The following is a 19544-nucleotide window of genomic DNA, read 5'->3' as shown; positions in this document are numbered from 1 at the left end:
TCATATGGGTGTGTGATTGTACTCCACACAACGTGATCTCTCACCTAATCTTTATATATATATATATATATATATACATATATACAAAAAATGGTCAGGAGGAGTTCTGTTCTAATCTGTCTCCATTCAGATATTTGGTGGCTTTTTACCTGATTTAATAATTTGTACATTGAATAACCAAGCTTCTTCGTCTTACAAGCACTCTCAAGAAGTGGTTGCAATGGTTTCATCCGTCCTAAATTGTTAATCTTGTTTGACTAGTTTTCTGGGTATTTGAAATCACTTACTGTTGGTTTGTCTCAGATCTGTATGCTTCCAGGGACCTATTCTAATAAACAGATTAAAAGAGAAACTCTGATTAAGATTTGATTGCGGTGTCACATGACATATGCCACCATTTTGGGAGCATTAGAGTGTTGGAATTCTAGTTGTGATGTTGGTAGTAATGTTTTTTGTTCATTCTTTAGTTCATTGTTTAGTAGTTAATAAAGTGATTTGCCATTATGGGGAGACATTCTTGTGTTCGATTGCCACAGTGTTTCTCATGCGAGACATTGCAACACAAAGTTTTCTCTAGCCTAGTGAGTTAGGATTTCGACATTACCACAACTCTATGGATTCCTCTCAATCTGGAGTATCGGCAACAAAATATCCCATCATGCATTCTGATGTACAAGCCCAATTAGACAAACAAAGAGCAACAGAGACACACATAACGGAAATTAATTTGAAATTAAAGTAGGCCTACACACTCCGGTAGGTCTAGATTGTAGATCTACCTAGACCTAATAATTCGAAATAAATATTATTTTTTAAATAATTAAAAATAAGCTAAAAAATATATATTTATTTTAAATTATTAATAATTTTAAACTCAAGTAGAAAAATTATTAATAATTTTTGGGTGTATGTAGACTTACACACTGAAGTATTTCGGATATAGTTGTGAAACTCACCAGGTGAGGGCAGTAATACGCCCTCGGGCCCAAATTAGTGACGCGAAGCAGCCAGGAAGAAGAGAAAGGCGACTGGTTGTGCGTGATTATTTCTATCTCAACTAACATGTTTGATGACGAATAAACTGTCGGATTAGCCCATGTTTTTAACGGGTGCGATTATAATGTGTTATTAATACTGTGGCTTCTAAAACCTCGGTCTGATAAACGTAACGTTATACAACGTGGACGTTTTTAACGGTGATGAAAAAGTCGACCAGAAATAAAAATAACACAGGAGGTCGTGTGAACGAGAATGGAAATGCCACAAGAGGAGGTAGGTTTTACGCTGTAGCTCAGGCTACTCCGTCGATACTAATGATACACTTAATTGTCATTTTAAAGCATGTTCACGTATCAAATGACCAACAAATGATTTTCTTGGAAACTAGAAACTCGTTGAAGTGTCTGGTTGCGTGGCAAGATGTCAGTCATCTCTTATCGTGCACGTCGTGTTGTCAATATCTAGGCTAATGAGCAGTTCAATGTTTTAATGATGCCATCGCGAATTTAGTCCTACAAGAAGCCTTCTACTTTGTTTACGCGTTGAATCCTTATTGTTTGCTGCTGGTAAGCATATGGACTACCTGTTGATATGAGTGAGTGTAACGTTACTATATACTGTACTGTCATGGCTAAATTAAAACACTGACCTCCCTCCTTGCATATATAATATGATATACAGAAGATGTTGGTGTGTGTATGTTGGACTTTAAAAAAAATAATAATTGTGTGTTATTGTATGCCTCCTTATGATATCAGTTTCCAATATCATGTCCACTGCATCGACCCTGTCCCCAAACCTTTCCTATCCCATCTTTCTAACCTGTATAGAAACAGAGTCCTGGAAGAAACAGAAGCTGGTTCAGATTCACCAGGCATTCAACAGGTGGGTCTGTCTCTGTTTCTCTGTCTGTGTGTCTTGATGTTTTACCTTCCCAGCATTTTAACATTCTAATATACCAAGTCTAAGCCTACATTTTCTATATTTTTTGCTTCCTTCATTGACTAAACTGTGGTTCCTGAACTGCCATTACTAATGGCCTATATTATACCACTCACCTCCGCAGAGAATGGCAACGCATAGCTAACTTATCTATAACTATCTATCTCTCTGTCTCTGTATGGCCCTGAACCTGACCACTGAAAAATAGATGTTAAGTGAGGAATTCTGATCTGTTCAGAATAAAATTTAACATGAGACGAAGGGCGCAGATCTCATTACTATCTACATTACTACAACTTAAGGGGGGACCACATACATGTAACATTTTCAGATGGAGAATTTTCTGGAGGGGACATCAATAATATCAACAACATATATCAAATGATCGCTGTAAAAGACACACAGCCATTAATAGCTTAAAATACACATTAATAAATCACTTTTAGGCTATCTCTACGCACCAATCGTACACGCAACGGTTCAGACCACTGAGCAGGATTCATAGGGGGGGACGTAAACAAAACCTTTAATAAGTGTTGTGTTTATGTGTGAAATATTTCAAAAGTGTAGTCAGCTTTTATTACATATAGATCTTCATTTACATACAGTTAGAAATAATTTATATTGGGGGAAACAACTTCATGTTTTTCAGAAGTTGGAGGGGTCACGTCCCCTCCATCCCCCCCGGGATCTGCGCCCATGCATAAAACCCATGTAAGTTGTATCTGTTTACCTCGGATGCATATAACTATGTTCATAACTGTGGTATAACAATAACATCAGACTCGAAGGCAGTGCGTTACGTTATTTTTGACATTCAGTGATGCAGAGCTGCTAACACCATTCATATCTGCATTACTGTCTTGCCAATAATGCCGGAAAACCATACTATCTTGGGTAATATTGCTTGATTATGAATGATAAACTAAATGCTCTGCTTGTCTGCCATATAAGCACATAGCCAGTTCACCCAAACGAAAAACTGCTTCTAGTTTCCAAAACGACTCAACTGTTCGCACATTTAACCATGAGTCCAATTTTGTGACCAGCGATCCGGTGGACATTGAGACCCTGCGGAAAGCAGCCGTCAGTGATGGAGGGCTTCTGACCAGTGAGCTGAGGAGAAAAGTGTGGCCCAAACTTCTCAACATCAACGTGTACGATCTGCCTCATAGACCTGGTCCGTGGTAGTATTTACCATCCCCATAACTGGCAAATTAGTCTCTCCTTTTAAGGAATAACTGTTTGGGCTGATGAACCAGCATAACCTGCTCTGGCTCTTAACCTGGCTCTACTCAAACATCACCGATATGATCTATACAATTTGGCACAATTCCTTTGTGAAAGCCATTCAGCCCAAGAACATTTAGTAGGAACACGAAATACAACAGGAATACAAACAATGGCAACACAGCTCTTTCGTCTTTTGGTATAAATGTACGTCTAGTGTGTGTGGACCACAAAACTGAATCGCTGAAAAGTACAAAGAATTTGCTTTCAGAATGACCAAACTACTATATTGCTTACATTCTAGGAAGGAACCTAGTGATTTCATTTTTATATTGGAATTGTATTATATTATACTTATATTGGAAACAGATGAGTGAAGCCAGGAGAGAGGGTTACAATGGTTTGATCACCTATGATATTTTATGAATACAGATATGAATTCTTGCCAAAATGTTCAGTGTGTGATTTTTTTGGATTTTTTTAATGAAGGTCGAGATGTGAGGGAAAACCACAAGGATTACAACCAAATTCTTCTAGATGTCAGGAGATCGATGAAACGGTTTCCTAAAGGTAAAGAAATCTGTTGATATGGGACTCTGATTGTTGTCATTAACTCATCGGGTTATAGGCGATCAGTCAAATTTGAGTCTCCTTATCAATGGTTCATGGATGATCAATTAGCATTTGGGAATGTTATCTCCTCGAGTGATTTTCTATTTCTATTTTCTATCCCTATTTCTTGAAGCTTTACTTCAAGCTTCCCTTTACTTAAAGCTTCTTATAAGTACATAAAATAGAAAGCCCTCTTTCTTGCTCTCTCTCTATTGCCATGTCTCTGTTCCTCTGTCTGCTTCGGTCTCTCATTTCTCTCTCTAGTGCCATATCTCTGTCTGTCTGTCTGCTGTCTGTCTGTCCCAATGTCCCTGTGTAGCATACACAAACCATGTCCCAAAAGACCAGATGAGAGGAACTCTCTCTCTCTCTCTCTCTCTCTCTCTCTCTCTCTCTCTCTCTCTCTCTCTCTCTCTCTCTCTCTCTCTCTCTCTCTCTCTCTCTCTCTCTCTCTCTCTCTCTCTCTCTCTGTGTGTCAGGCATGCCAGCGTCCCAGCGGGCGGTGCTCCAGGAGCAGCTGACGGACACGATGCTGGAGGTGTTGCGCCGGAACCCCCAGCTCCACTACTACCAGGGCTACCACGACGTGGCCGTCAGCCTTCTGCTGCTGGTGGGCGAGAGGACCGCCATCGCCATGCTGCACACGCTCTCCAACCACCACCTCCGGTAGGCGCTGGCCGCACCCCGTGGCAGACCCTCGCACTCTCGTGACAAATAGCTTTTCAGTAGCTAAGCTCTTTTACCGATCAAGTAGTGCGGGTATCCAGAGTATGTTCTGCTACAGTCTGAAATAAAACTAAGAATCAGAATCAGAATCACCCTCATACACAGATGATAAACACAAGGACACGTTGGGTGTTCCATGTCGATTAGGGCTGCTTGATTATGGGAAAAATCATAATCACAATTATTTTTGAGTTTGATAACATGATGCATTTATTCAGCATTTCTCTCCAAAAAACACTTTGTAAATGAGAACTTTTAAATTTCCTCTTAAAAAAATACACAAAATGTTCAAATAGAAAATAATGTGCAAATATGTATCCAGCTGTAATAATAAATATAAAAATAAATAAAAATCGAAAATCGTGATCAAAATTCAATCAAATACACAGCCCTAATGTCGATAACCTTTGAAAGAAGCACCTCCAATCATTGAGCTTATGCTACGACCATAGGAGCACACATGCACACACGCACACACACAGACCAGAACCACAAAGTCGAGGGAAAGATGGCAGAGGGAACTGAGGAGTTTTTGTTTCCATTTGAACTTGCTTCGCTTAAGATAGAAATGTGAACAACATTGTTTTAATCCTGTAAACCCCTGTTAATCTGACATGGTATGGTTCAATAAGGCGTGTGTTATGAGTTGAGATCTCTGGTTCTTTTTTAATAAATGGTGTTGAGTTTTTAACCTGCGTATCTGTTTGACTGACAGGTAGGCTGTTCACTGAGATGGCATAGAATACGTATGAAGTTGGTTTTCAAAAGAAAAGTAGCTGCTGACCTAGAATTCAACAGATCAGATTCCATGGTATTTGTGCTGTTCACACTGTTACGAATAAACCTGATCTGAGTCACATGGCATTAAAAACTTAGTGTGTGGGCTTGGGCAGTATTACGGTTTAACAGGGTATTTAGAAATACATAAGGTATGATATTAAATACCGTCAAATACAAACGCACCTCTTTCTATTCAACCTTTTTCTGACATCTTATGAATACATTTTTTAATATGTATTTTGGCAAGGTTTTGAAGCAGGATAAATCATTAAATAGTCAAAAAAAAAAGTCTTCACTGTTGCATTGTTGTTGTGATTGAAATAGGTTTGTTCTCTGCCGTTGAGTGGCTAGGCAGGGTTCCCCCGCGTTTTACATGTTTTTCAGTAATGACCGCCCGCCCGGAACATCCCGACAGCAAAACTGAAAATGATATTTATATTTTACCATACAGCTGCTGTGGTGGTGTATTAAAATAATCACACATCTCAAGTTTGAAAGTATATAATTGTTTAAGTTGGAAAGATAAGATATATATATATATATATATATATATAAATTGATGCTTCAAATTACAGCGATCTGACACCGGGAACTAAAGACGCGATCCCTTGTGCATAGGCCAAGTATTTAAAACAAGCAAGACTTGTCGAATCTGTCAATTTACATGTAAGACACACGACATTGAAGGCTAAACAATGTCATGCATGCTACAGTGACACAAATACAAACATACTCAAACACGTCATATACCATAGTGGAATGTCATGATGGTTGAAAAAATCCAATGGTGCCAACGGACAGCAAGTTATTCGAAACCTAAATCCAGTTCTCGGAACTCAAGTCACTTGACCAGTTTCAATGTTTTCAATCGATTTTATTTTTGTGATAATCAAATGGAAAGGGCTAACCGACACACCCAGTCCATTCTGAAAGTTTCTCAGATGAGCCGTTCTTAATGGCTCATCTGAGATACTTATAGTAATACTTAAAATTTTATATCAAATTACTGATTTCCTCACTGAAACCCTGGTGTATGCTTGATATTAACCCCACCGTTGAATTTACGAATACATTTAATGGTTCTTCTTGAGTGACCTTGGACTATAAATGATTTATAAGGATTCATACGTTTAAGCATTAGTATATTGATAGGAAGGTTTTCGTTCTGGGTTCCAGTTAAGAAGTTAAAACTCGTATCTTGGTACTCCTTCCAGAATAACCAAGCAAGCAGTTATTGATGTGTTTTTCTTTGCCCCCCATTCTAGGGATTTCATGGACCCTACTATGGACAGAACTAAGCACATTCTGAACTACCTGATGCCTATTTTAGAACAAGTGGACAGAGAGCTACACGACTTTTTGATCAGGTACACTGCACACACAATCGTGCAGATTGACACACTCTGCACACACCCGCACACGCATGCAGATTAACACACACTGCCTTGCTTGAGTTCTTGCCACTAGATGGCAGCATTATTTCTATTAACGGTTATTAGGTGACAGTTTGCATTAAAATATCTTAAATCGACTAGACCTATGTAATAATTTGCGTACTTAGATTATTCCAACTGTGTCCAACAATGTTAAAACCCAGAGAAATCCGTACTAATACACAGCAACAGTCACATTAATCCAGTAGAGACCCTATATTTTATCTAGTTTACTACGATGTGCTACTTTGAAAAGTGGTTCATGCCAGCCACCAGGCTAATTCAGTGTTTCCCAACCATAGACTTTACTTGGGTGGGTCATTTTTTTATAACATTTCTTATATCCATGCGAGAGAATGATGATCTCTGTGCACACTCAAAACATGATCCAGGGAGGAATTATTGTTTTGGGCTTTTCTCTGCAGAGAGGACGGCTTGCCCTATTCATTAATAAACTGATTCGCAGCTCAGGAATAAGAATTAGGGATGGAACAAATACAAAAAAACTCTTAATCGGATACACATTCCTAATCTCAAAGAGTACTCCAGAGCTCCACTGGCCCCACAGTTCTTTAACTGCTTTTTACTGTTGTTGTATTGCGGTCTTAACATCTAAACAGCAACTTCTAAACCAATTAACCAGATTTTAGAAACGTGAGATTTCTCTGATTTAATTGCATTTTAGATAGGCTATTGGCTATTGTTTAGGGAGCAATGGCTCTATAAAGAGGAGTGCTGCTGACTGACAGGGATGACCAGCGATCGCTTCTTTAGTGCCCCGTGTTACATCGCTGTAATTCAGAGCATCAGTTACAGATGAATACCACAAGAAAAATCAAATTCTGTGGGAAACACTGTAATGTGTACAGTTCAATTATAATGGGGGCAACAACATTCGAGTTGCTCATAAAGTTTGTTTTAGTATTATTGTTTTGAACACTTAACAGGTGCACGCACCGGTTGCACATTGAGTCATCCTGGTGCACAGATGAAACCAGCCGTCTCCACACACACTCAGGGAGTGATGAGTGATCTCCTGCCTGGCAGTGGAGCACCATTGTTATTTTCATGTTATGCAAATGTTATAATAAACCAGATTCCTTACTCCACCACCATGCGTCCTTGGCTGACGGAGCCCAATAAAAGTGCCATAAGTGGAGTGTGGTGTGTGGCAAAGGACCTTTTTACAAATACCTTAACTCACCGTTGAACATTTCTGCCTGACTCATTTCAGATAAGCATCACCGGCAATGGTCACTCCCAACGTTTCTAACTCGCCACGTTCCCACGCTGGTTCAACACGTCAACAAGCTACAGCTATTTTTATTACTTAAAAAAAATAAAATTTAGTCAGTAATTAATTCGTAATTAAATGTTACGACCTTTCATTATATATTTTCCTCGTTCCACAGCATCTGATGCTGTAAGCACAGTTTGCATGCCAAGACACATGATGAAATGGGATATGGGTTGGATGAAGACTCGTTATGTCAGTTGAAACATGAACATCAACGGTCATGTAACTAGTAAGGTAGAAAAAAGTCTCTTGGGGGACTAGGTAGGGTAAAAGTGGACTCTTGCAACATTGTTAGCTTTGATACAAAGCAATCTACTGAGACCAATGACCTGAACAGCTGATACCTATCTGGAAGGTACCTATCTGCCCCCATTCAATTATAATGGGGGCAACAACATTCGAGTTGCTCATAAAGTTTGTTTTAGTATTATTGTTTTGAACACTTAACAGGTGCACGCACCGGTTGCACATTGAGTCATCCTGGTGCACAGATGAAACCAGCCGTCTCCACACACACTCAGGGAGTGATGAGTGATCTCCTGCCTGGCAGTGGAGCACCATTGTTATTTTCATGTTATGCAAATGTTATAATAAACCAGATTCCTTACTCCACCACCATGCGTCCTTGGCTGACGGAAAAAAAAAAATTCTCTGCGCCAGTAATTAATTCGTAATTAAATGTTACGACCTTTCATTATATATTTTCCTCGTTCCACAGCATCTGATGCTGTAAGCACAGTTTGCATGCCAAGACACATGATGAAATGGGATATGGGTTGGATGAAGACTCGTTATGTCAGTTGAAACATGAACATCAACGGTCATGTAACTAGTAAGGTAGAAAAAAGTCTCTTGGGGGACTAGGTAGGGTAAAAGTGGACTCTTGCAACATTGTTAGCTTTGATACAAAGCAATCTACTGAGACCAATGACCTGAACAGCTGATACCTATCTGGAAGTATGTATCTTGGATGTGGCCTTAATTTGCAATCGTGAAATTAATCTCAAAATAAAAAAGAACGATATTGACCGACAATATGGAGCAATGTTAACAAGGGTCTCATACCAAATATAATTTCCTGCTGCCTTCAACCAGTAGTCAAATTCCTCAGCTTAAGCTTTTGGAGTTAAGGATTAAGTTAGGATAAGCCTATATTAAACCTGATCATGCTTTTCATGTTGCATGATGTCCAAATCCTGTACCCCTTAGACAGCTATAAGAATCGTGGAAAAGAAAACCTGCCTTGCTGCCAGACACAGCAGTGACAATACTATCGTTTTAAGCTACACCTACGCATTTACTTTCTGCAATGTCTATCTTGATCCATTATTTTTGTTCTTCTGCAGATCAGAGGTGGGCACCATCTTTGCACTGTCGTGGCTGATCACATGGTACGGCCACGTCCTATCAGAGTTCAGACACACCCTGCGACTCTATGACTTCTTCCTGGCGTCCCATCCCCTGATGCCCATCTACCTCGCTGCTACGGTGTGTGTGTGTGTGTGTGTGTGGCGGTATCCAATTCTTTACAACTGTTAAAACACAAGGTTTACAGTTGAACCGTCCAAACACGCAGCTCGTATAATTAAGCAAGGGAGCGCTTGAAACTGCTAGGCTCCCTTCTACCAGGCGATGGAAGCAATCGTCTGTAAATCAAAAAAAAGATTCCCCATTCTTGTTGCAGAAATAATAAACCCATTAACCAATCCAGTATGAGGCTACTAGGCATGTTTGATTCATAAACCAGCGTTGAATTGTGACCACCATCAACAGCCTGCTATTGATAACCTTCTGTCGGCTAGCCCTTGAAGCCGAAAGGCATTATTAAATCAGCAAATATGGCCATCGGTTGCCTCAAACGGCATGACTTTGACAAGGCAGTTTCACCGGGAAACAGAGCGACGTAGCCAGCCAGCTTGAACAGCAAAAGCCGTGTAATATCGTTCTGTCGGAAGTTCGCCCCACCCAAGTGTGGGTGTGGACAAGAGATGGAAATGAACTTTCTTGCCCACCGGCCACTGTGGCAGGTGGATTTAAAAATCTACCAGCCACTCAACTTTTTTACCAGCCACTTTTTATGGGCAATATTTTTTTCAATATATGCGTTAATATTTAACAATTTAATGGTAAGAATAGCTAAGAAAAGTGTTTTTCATACACATTATTTTTTCCATCAGAAGTGATTTCTACAGATTTTAAAGTTGCAGTCGTGAGTTGCAAATGTTACACTCTTACTGCATATGATAAACAATACACAGGTATCTGCCATGTTAAGTCATGTTTATTTCAAAACATTTTGTAATTGAACTTAGACCCCCCTATGGACTAAAATGTATATGACGGTATGATTTGAGGCATAGACGGTAACGGTATTATATCACAGTATGTTCATTTTATCTTCTAATTTCTATATAAATGCTTCTGAAGGGGTATCAGCCAATCAGCGTTCACTCCCTGAGGGACGTAACATAACAGCCAATCAGCGTTCAGTCCCTGCAGTCCAGAGTGAGTCGCAGCAGGAGGAGAAAGTGATTGTTGCCATTTGCAGACTCCCGGAGCTATCTAAATTATATAATATTATATAATATATAGGTATCTATATAATATAATATATAATATCACAGCAAAAAGCTGTGTGCGCCTCCGGATGATATTATGAATTAATGACTGCGTCGGGTTCTCGGACGTCTCTGGTACTTCCCCAACAAGTAAAGACTCGTAGTGGGGGTTATCTCGGCCATGATGGAGAAGGAATTGGGGGGAAAGGAACTTTGGCTTTGACTCTCTGTAGTCCAGGCTGAACCGTGACTTCAGATTGATGTGGAAAGACCAGAGACATCGGAGAACCCGACGCGGTCTTTAAGATAGCTCCAGGACGCCCACTGGAGCTCCCGGAGTGTTCCAGAATATCTTATAGAACACGGCCAAAAGCTGTGTGCGCCTCCGGAGGATATTATGAATAAACGACTGCGTCTCTGCCACTACGTTGCTTCTTTAGCGCTCTTCAAGTTAAAAAAAACGGTCACGCGGTAATGTCAAAATCCATACCATAGTGAAATTCACACTAGTGTACTCTATACCGTTTATACTGTACACCCCTAGATATGCAAATTTGATCGGACTGGGCATAGTGACACAATTTACCCGCCAGCATACAAATCTACCCGCGTGCGGCGGGTTTAAATTTCCATCTCTGGTGTGGACAGAGTGCGAGGAAGAGTGAAATGCCTAATGAGTCCTGGCAGAGGGGGGGGGGGGGGGGGTGTGTGTGTGTGTGTGTGTGTGTGTGTGTGTGTGTGTGTGTGTGTGTGTGTGTGTGTGTGTGTGTGTGTGTGTGTGTGTGTGTGTGTGTGTGTGTGTGTGTGTGTGTGTGTGTGTGTGTGTGTGTGTGCACTCTTTTGAAGTGTGCACGTGTGCTCTTTTGAAGTGTGTGTGTCATAGCGGCGTGAAACTAGTCCACGCTTCCTCCGAGGCTAACGAGAGCAACAGGCCCAACAACTTACCGCCTATTGCACTGCCTGCCACTCATTACATCCCAATTACTCTGCCGCGCTCACATTAACTCACAGAGACCCTTGTTGCTCAAACCCTTCCCTCTCCTCTCCTCCTCCGGCAGATTGTCTTGCACCGAGAGAAGGAGGTGCGGCGGACTGAGTGTGACATGGCCATGGTCCACCTCCTCCTCTCCCGCATCCCCCAGGACCTCCCATACGAGCTCCTGATTGGCCAGGCCCAGGCTCTGTTTGACCGGTATCCTCCCCCTCTGTTGGCCAAGAAGGCGGCCCTTCAGTCTCGCACGAGGTAAGGGGAGGCAGCCCCTGGCGATGGTAGGGTGCTGGTTGGGACGGCTCACACACTTCTTCACCTCTGAGAAACAGTCTTGCGAAAGGTGAGAGAGGAGGATATTGTTTTTTTCCGAAAGGCTGGTCCACCTATAGTTTTCTCCAGCCTTTGTTGTGGATATTACTTCGGTAAAAGAAGGGGGAAATATGGAAAGGCTGCATATTCCTTTCAAGATGTTCCTTTCCATACACTATTTTTATAATGATGTAAATCACAGACTTTATGGGAAAGTTCCTTTTAAAAACACACACAGTGTGAGCCACTCTCATATCCTGAATGTTGTTTTCTCTTAATAAGGCGGCCTTTGGGCCCAGCTTGTTTGTGGCTGCTGGGGTACTAAAGCTGAGGTCATTAGTTGGCTAACACTGCAGAGCGCCGGCCCGGAGAGTTACTCTTCCTTAGTGAGCTGAGACCGCACGGTCCTCTGGGCCCAGTAGGGGAGCACCTGAAGGATGAGTCGCCGGTTAAATAAGGATACGGTTCCTCCTCTGCCTCTCCCTCTCCCTTTTCCTGGCTTCTTTCCCCATGCTCTTTCTTGACTCCTCTCTCCTTCTCCTCCCGACTTTGTTCTCTCTTTCTTGACCTTCTCTTTCTTGCTCGCTCTCTCCGTCATTTCTTGGCTTCCTTCCTTGGCAAACGTGTGTGTGTGTCTCTCTTGTCATTATTCATCTTTCCCCTCTCTCTCCTTCTGATTCATTTCGTTCCTTTCTTCCTTCCCGGGATAAGTGATCCCAGACTAATTGCCCCCTTCTCGTCCCCTACGTCGTGTCCACTCTATCCATCCGTCCCAAAGTGCTCCTCTCTATCATCAGTCGCCACAGTTTCCCCTTCTCCTCTCCTCCACCAATTAACTCCTTCCTCTCCAACCCCACCCCACCACCCCACCACCCATCTACCCCACCTCCCACGTCCAGCCTGTCCATCAGCACCTTCCAGAGCTTCCAGCGCTCCACCCTGCACCAGAGGCCCGACTCCGTCCTCCGGCAGCTCACCAGGGAGCGTGGCTGCTCCGCCTCCAGGCGTGGTGAGAGATGTCGTACCTCAGTGTTTTAGCACCACGAGGGCCCGTCGGTGATCAGGCGCACCAGGGGCCGTCCTAGTGTTCATTACTCTCCAGAAGGAGACCGTATGGGAGCCCCTCGGATGCCTGGCTAGCACAGTAGTGGAATGCCTTATTTATGGAAGGATTTTTTAATTAACATATTTTTATGAAGAATTGTGTCATTACTGTAAACTTGGAGCGGACTGCAGTGGAGATCCTCGATAGCTTTATCAGTTTTATTCCTTTGGCCGAATACAGTTTTTTTAAGGGGTATAAAAGAAGTAGCTACTACTTGGAGCTGGTCATACTTTATATGAATGCTACTGTCTCTGTTGCGAGCTGACCTTTTCTCGATATCTCCTAGTGTTGTTCATCTCTCAGGCCCCTCTGTGGTCTCCTCCATATGCTCTCCTTTAGTCGTATTCATCTCTTCCCTTACCCCCCTGGGTTTGTTCTTAAAGCGAGGGCAGGCCATTTATTTCATTTTTATTTGCATTGTTGTCATATTTATAAAAATTCTCTTCAATCAATGACACACTCTGAAAATATTTGTTGTTCATGTGTGGCTGTCGCAGGCTGGCTGTCACAGCCCGTCGGCAAACATCTCATTCCGCCCAAATGAAATATTTGGACGGCGTTCGTGTCTGTCCATCTACCTACCAGACTAGCTGCGTGCACTTTACAAGTGCACTCACTACCCACGAGTCTTCCACATGACTAGGCAGACCTATTGTTAGAGCGACCAAGCTCGTCATGTGTTTTTGAGGAGTGGCTTTGGAGGTACTCCCTGAAGGGAGGAGTGCTTTGTATTTTTCCGGTTGGATACCTTTGGACATCTACCTTACCCTGGCAGGTTTCTCCAAATGTCCGACCCTAGCTTTAACCCTCTTCTTGTCTGATTGTTAACACACTGCCGTTGTGCTCCATCCCTCCTCCCCAGGCCCGGGTGAGTGGGCCGTGGCCAGCACCGAGGGCCCGGCCCTGGGCCGAGGGAACCGCATGGTGAAGATGGCGGTGTGGGGCCTGTCCGCTACCCTGGGGGCCGCCGTCTTCGCTGTGGCTCAGACCGCCATGCAGTGGGGGCCTGACGTTCTGCTGCAGCTGTTCTGAGCAACAAGGACGTGCCCTGGTGTTAGACTGGATGAACCTCACGTCACGTCACACGACAATGTGGATACGTGTGAATGCAGACATGTGCACAAACAGAAATATGTGGTGTATTTATTTATCTAGATGCTGTAGAGTTTCCAGATCACGAGTTGTCATAGACTCAAGAACAAACAAACCATAAGGCTAGGCATCTTCCATTGACATGCACTGACGCAGTACTTCTGTAACCTGTGTTTGAAATTGTCAGTGTGGATCATCTTAAAATCACGATATCCCCTTTTGGTATTTTTCGCTCGCTAAAGCTTCTGGCAGAGGCTCAAGATTTTAGTCAGAGGGAGAGAGCGAGAGAGGGGGTGGGGGGGAGTGACCGATGAGTTGGAAAATATTTTCTTAATATTGACTTAAATATTGACTCAACTTTTGTGAAGTGGCTTTTTAAGTCAGTAGTCTACTGACTTGTGTCCTTCATTTGCCCTTATTACTCTTCCTCACTTCAAAAATATGATATATCCTTTTCACGGGTACATATGGATAATGCATACTTTCAGTTCACCCAACGTCACTTTAATAAACTGTATGCCTCCCTGAGTTTATGTGCGGGAGGTTTGATCCGTTGCAGTGGACAGTTTATTTTGAAGGTACTCCCAAGGCTTTTGGGGACAGCTGTTGGTGGCCCATTGATGGTGAAGGAATGACTCGGGGTCGCATGCTGGTACTCATTCCGGGATTCATCCGGTCAGCTGTCCCGCTTCACGTCTTCAGCTTAGCTTAGCATCCTTTAGCCACCACCACCGCCCCGAGGGAATCCTGCGCACTCACCAATCGATCCACCATCATGAATGGATTGGTTTCCATTTTGAAATATGCACAGTGTAGCTTTTTTTTTTTAAGTATGTTTAAGAGCTTTTTAGAAATATGTGGTGCCACCCTCCCCTCCCTTCCCAAACAGCGCTTTTGGGCGATGTTATTTTTTTAGCCAGCTCATACTGTCGTCGGGGCAACTGTCAACACAGCCTCCACCTCCAATCAGTTGTAATCAGTCTTCCCCCAGTCAGGCCTGTTTTTCCACTGAGTGCAACTGTGTGCTGCAGCACACGCGCCACAGTGGCATGGAGGCATCGGCCCGCTTTCCCCTTTTTAAAAGGTTTGAAACAGTTGGGCCATACATTTTTCATGACCGAGACCAAGGCGTTCTCAGAGTTGCAATGGCGATGCAGTGACAAAAGTTATCCGATGGGTTGACAACCAGCGGTCAGAGGTGGCCTTCACCGCTAGGAGGTGCCGTGCTCATGGCTGCGTTCCAGGCAATGCTAAATACCTTGGCTCGTTCAATGAATCATCCCATGTAGCATTGTTTGTTGTACTAGTGTTGAACTCCTGTTGAGCCATTGACGCTCCCCACCCACTCCTTTCCAGCCAATCTCAGTCAGCCATGAAGGATAACACCTGTGTTGACTTTGGGCAGTCGTATGTTGTCATAGCTGTGACAAACAATGAGCATTTGCCGGAGGACTGGGCTACCAATAATAAGGGCTCAGGCGTCACCATCATGGTATATCTTGTTCTTTATAAATGGGTATGGTATTTATTGTTTGCATTTGAATTTGATATTTATTTAATTTGCTTGACAAGACTCACTTTATTTATATGAGAACCACTGATTTGATTGCATTAGGTCTGAATGTCAAAGATTCAAAATTGAGAAACCCTTGATTGGTTAATTTTTAAATTTTTAATTATTTTTATTTATTCATTTTAGTTTGTGCGTTCATTTCAGAAGCCTGTATTGTCGGGTCTCCACTTTAACGAAAGGAGATGGTAAATCACATCACAATCAAGTATCGCTCTGCCTAATGAATGTTAATTTAGAAGCAACTGATATTTCCAATCAAAATCATATAGTAATGACAGTTTGTTTTTTATCTCTCCAGTCAGGCAACCAAGAGTGTGTGCCTATGGAGAATGTGCAAGGAACACCACTTCAAAGTTTGTGTGACTATGATTTGCATTGCTTTACAGTTGAAGATGTCCGTTTTTTATGGCGTTCAGCATTTCACTTGGTGACGACCAAAACCTCACTGTGTGAAATTGTTTCTGTTCACATGTTTCTGTTAATTTGCTCAGCTCACCCAAAGAAACCAAGCCATAGTTATAATTCTTCGATGGGTCACTGTGCGTGAAACTACCGACCAAGTCGGTTGGTTATATAACCAGGTTATATATATATAACCAGTCTGCTCGCCCCTTGTTTATAACTGCTAATTATTAAACAGTGGACATAGCATGTCACTCGAGCACACAGCTTGTTGGCATCCTGTTGACTTGAGACATTTTAAAAAGTCCCAATATCTCATATATATATATATATATATATATGAGATATGATATAAATATATCGGCCAAGCTGATGGCTGGAATGCTGCTTTTTGTTTTTCTCTTCATAATGTGTTTTCAGTTTGTTTTACATCACACACATCCTCAGGGTGGGGGTGGGGGGATGGTCTTTGTTTGCGCAGCACATACACACACAGGGCTGTTGTTGTTGATGCTGGTGAGGCAACTGTGTGTAAGAGGGGCCTGATGTTGACTTCTGAAGTGAACAATAAATGATTCACAGAAATCTTTCATGCGACTGTGTGTCTCTGTCTGTGGTCGGATGGCGTCTTAGTTTGAAGGGGTTTTCCTCACCCTCGTGGTGTGAAAAAAAAATATTCCTCACAATTAGGTGTTGGGGAGGATGTGTCTGGCAGCGCATGTGGGAGGAGGGTTCTTGCACCAGCACCCCGAGGATTTGCCCTGGACAGATGTTACACCTGACTTTTTAAAGGCCCCATTGAACCTGCCTCTGGACACCTGGGAGCGGTCTTCTGTGTGTGTGTGTGCCTGCGCATGCGTGCGTGTAAAAGGGTAAGATACTTGGGCTGCACATCTGTCTCTTTGATCTCCTCGGGAAAGGGGGAGAGAGGGAGGAGAGAGAGAGGGGGTGAGGGAATGAAGCTGGGAATGAGGCGAGGGATCATGAGAGAAACGAAAGGATGGAAGAGAAGGAAACGGAAGAAGTGCAAAGAGAAAAACCTTGAAGATCCCACATCTGGACGTTTCCCTCCACCAGGGAGCGAGAGGTGAAGCAACCACTAAACCCTCACGCCCCGTCAGCACCTAACACGAGGTGAGGGGCTGTAGGGTACCGGAGGGGAGGCGGGGGGGGGGTTGCTACGGGCGTTCGACAGCAGGTGTGGAGCCGTGGAGGGGGTGTGCTGTGCACATCTGTCAGCAGCCTTATGAAATAAACCCTCCCTAATTGGGCTTGTCTCGCCGTGCAATCTAATAGACCCGATTTACGTATCTATATCCCTCTCCCGCCCTCTCTCGGCCACAGACGGCAGCAGAGGAGTGAGTAGGGCAGGGCAGAAGCCGGTTGCAGAGGTTAAAAAAAAAGAGGGAGTACTTGTGGCTCTTCTGCCTGGGAGCTGTCCGAGGGTTTACCTGAGGTCACTCCTTCCACTGCGAAACCAGCTGGATTCAGATAATTTGTGTGTGTGCGTGTGTGTTGGGTAGTTTGACTCAATAGATTGGAGGTTATCAAAATGATGTGTTTGGTTAATACTGCACATCAATTTACAATATGAAGAAGAAAAAGGTTTTTAGTTTTTTAGGGAATTGATTTAGGGTGTGTTTGTGCAAAAGATGCACAGCAGTGTGTGTGTGTGTGTTGGGTGGTATCCAATTCTTAAAACTAATAAATAATAAAACAGGTTTACAGTTGAACCGTCCAAACACACAGCTTGTATAATTAAGCAAGAGAGCGCTTGAAACTTAAACTGCTAGGCTCCCTTCTACCTCTGTGTGTGTGTGTGTGTGTGTGTGTGTGTGTGTGTGTGTGTGTGTGTGTGTGTGTGTGTGTGTGTGTGTGTGTGTGTGTGTGTGTGTGTGTGTGTGTGTGTGTGTGTGTGCGCGCAGGCGAATACTGGGCACATCATATGCCCCAGGGAGAAATAAGTGATGAAGATAAGATGACACTGGAGATGGAGAACCAGAGGGCTCACTCACTCACTCACTCACTCACTCACTCATGGCCAGTCTGAGTCACTTATTACGTGAGCACCTATCCTGCCAGACATGCCACTTCTGGGTGGTTGAAATGTTGATACCATCATTAGCCATGATGTTGTTCATTATGATCTGAACATCTTAATGTCATTAGGTCTTTACAGGCGTAAGTATGTTCTGATGTGACGGATTGATTCTCAGCCATTTAAACTGCGCTCCTTCTGAGCAACGTGAGTGTGTTACCACAGCGTCCTCATAATCATGATTATTCAAATATAGGTTAAAGTAAAAGCACGGAAAATGAAGGATCTTATAGACGAGTGAGACTTGTAGTTGTGCTGTGTTTTGGTTTTGAAATGTATATCTTACGCCGGGAACACACACACACACACACACACACACACTTTTGGCAGTTCAAGTCCCCCCGTATCAGCTCACCCTTTGAACTTTTTCCCTCTGACAGCCAGCCTGGTAATGATTAGCATTGCCTCGGCTGGAAGGATCACCCAAAACCGCCACATCCCCAGCCCACAGCAACACGTGAAGCTGCAAGGCTGCTAGGTCTGAGCTTTGAACCCTCATGTCTCCCTGCCCCCCCCCCCCCACCCTCTCCCTCCCTCCCTCCCTACCTTCTTGTATAGCTGGAGGAATCTCCTAGCTGAATATCAGCTGTCCCTCTCTTCCTCCTGATGCAATCTTGCACCATAATCCGGCTTTAGCGGTTCACACTCATTTCCTGCCTGGCTGCACTTCCATCTCTCTTAATGATATTTGACCTTTCTGCCGTTCACCCTCAACAAGAGGCTGATTACCTCCCCATATATATATATATATATATATATATATATATATAATAGGGGAGGTAGAGAGCGAGAGAGAAATAATTATTTGTATTATTTTTAATTATTTTATTATACATACTGTCACACAATTCAACTTTGAAGGGGCAATAATTACTCAATATCCCCAGAATGATCCAGAGATGTAAAACTGCAACGACCCCTCTCTGTGTGCTTGCACGTGTGTATGCATACATATATGGGTGCATATGTCTCTGTATGTAGAGACCTCTGGTCCCTTCATGAAAAACAAATTAAAAATGAACATAAGAACAAACAATCAAATGAAAATAAGGCAGAGGCCCCGGTGGGTTAGGGTCTGGACATAGAGATGGAGCTGGGCCTAGAGGTGGAGCTGGGCCCAGAGGTGGAGGTGGAGTTGGACCTAGAGGTGGAGCTGGAGCTGGGCCTAGAGGTGTAGGTGGAGCTGGGCCTAGAGGTGGAGGTGGGCCCAGAGGTGGAGCTGGACCCAGAGGTGGAGCTGAACTAGGCAGCTCCACCCATTGGCTTAGACCTGAGCAGCCACTCATTTAAGTTGCCAATCTGTCTTAGTAGTGGCCGGCCTGAACAACTTTCAACCACTGAGAACTCCCTCTCGGTAATCTGGTTTATACACACACACACACATGCCACACACACAC

The 19544-nt window shown here is 43.2% G+C and overlaps 1 protein-coding gene across 5 annotated transcripts; it reads left to right on the top strand.

The window, feature by feature from the left end:
* The first annotated feature begins 1017 nt into the window (after positions 1-1017).
* On the top strand, positions 1018-16628 carry LOC311364926 (TBC1 domain family member 20). 5 transcript variants are annotated; one of them, XR_014639314.1, is made up of 12 exons: positions 1018-1272; positions 1830-1884; positions 2991-3121; positions 3661-3741; positions 4263-4449; positions 6555-6656; positions 9366-9507; positions 11636-11820; positions 12777-12886; positions 13845-15566; positions 15792-15832; positions 15946-16628. XR_014639314.1 is itself a non-coding variant. In XM_084484432.1 (10 exons), the coding sequence occupies exons 1-10, from the start codon at positions 1200-1202 to the stop codon at positions 14012-14014; spliced, it is 1236 nt and encodes a 411-aa protein (XP_084340558.1). In that variant the 5' UTR covers positions 1018-1199; the 3' UTR covers positions 14015-16628. The 5 variants fall into 5 exon arrangements, 1 of the variants encoding a protein (XP_084340558.1); XR_014639316.1 differs by having other exon boundaries at positions 13845-15590; XR_014639313.1 differs by lacking the exon at positions 15792-15832.
* Positions 16629-19544: the final 2916 nt, after the last annotated feature.

Source organism: Micromesistius poutassou (genome assembly GCF_964030765.1).
Source record: "Micromesistius poutassou genome assembly, chromosome: 20".
Classification (NCBI taxonomy): domain Eukaryota; kingdom Metazoa; phylum Chordata; class Actinopteri; order Gadiformes; family Gadidae; genus Micromesistius; species Micromesistius poutassou.
The sequence above is the reverse complement of the archived record's forward strand: the minus strand, read 5'-3'. Positions and strand labels throughout refer to the sequence as shown.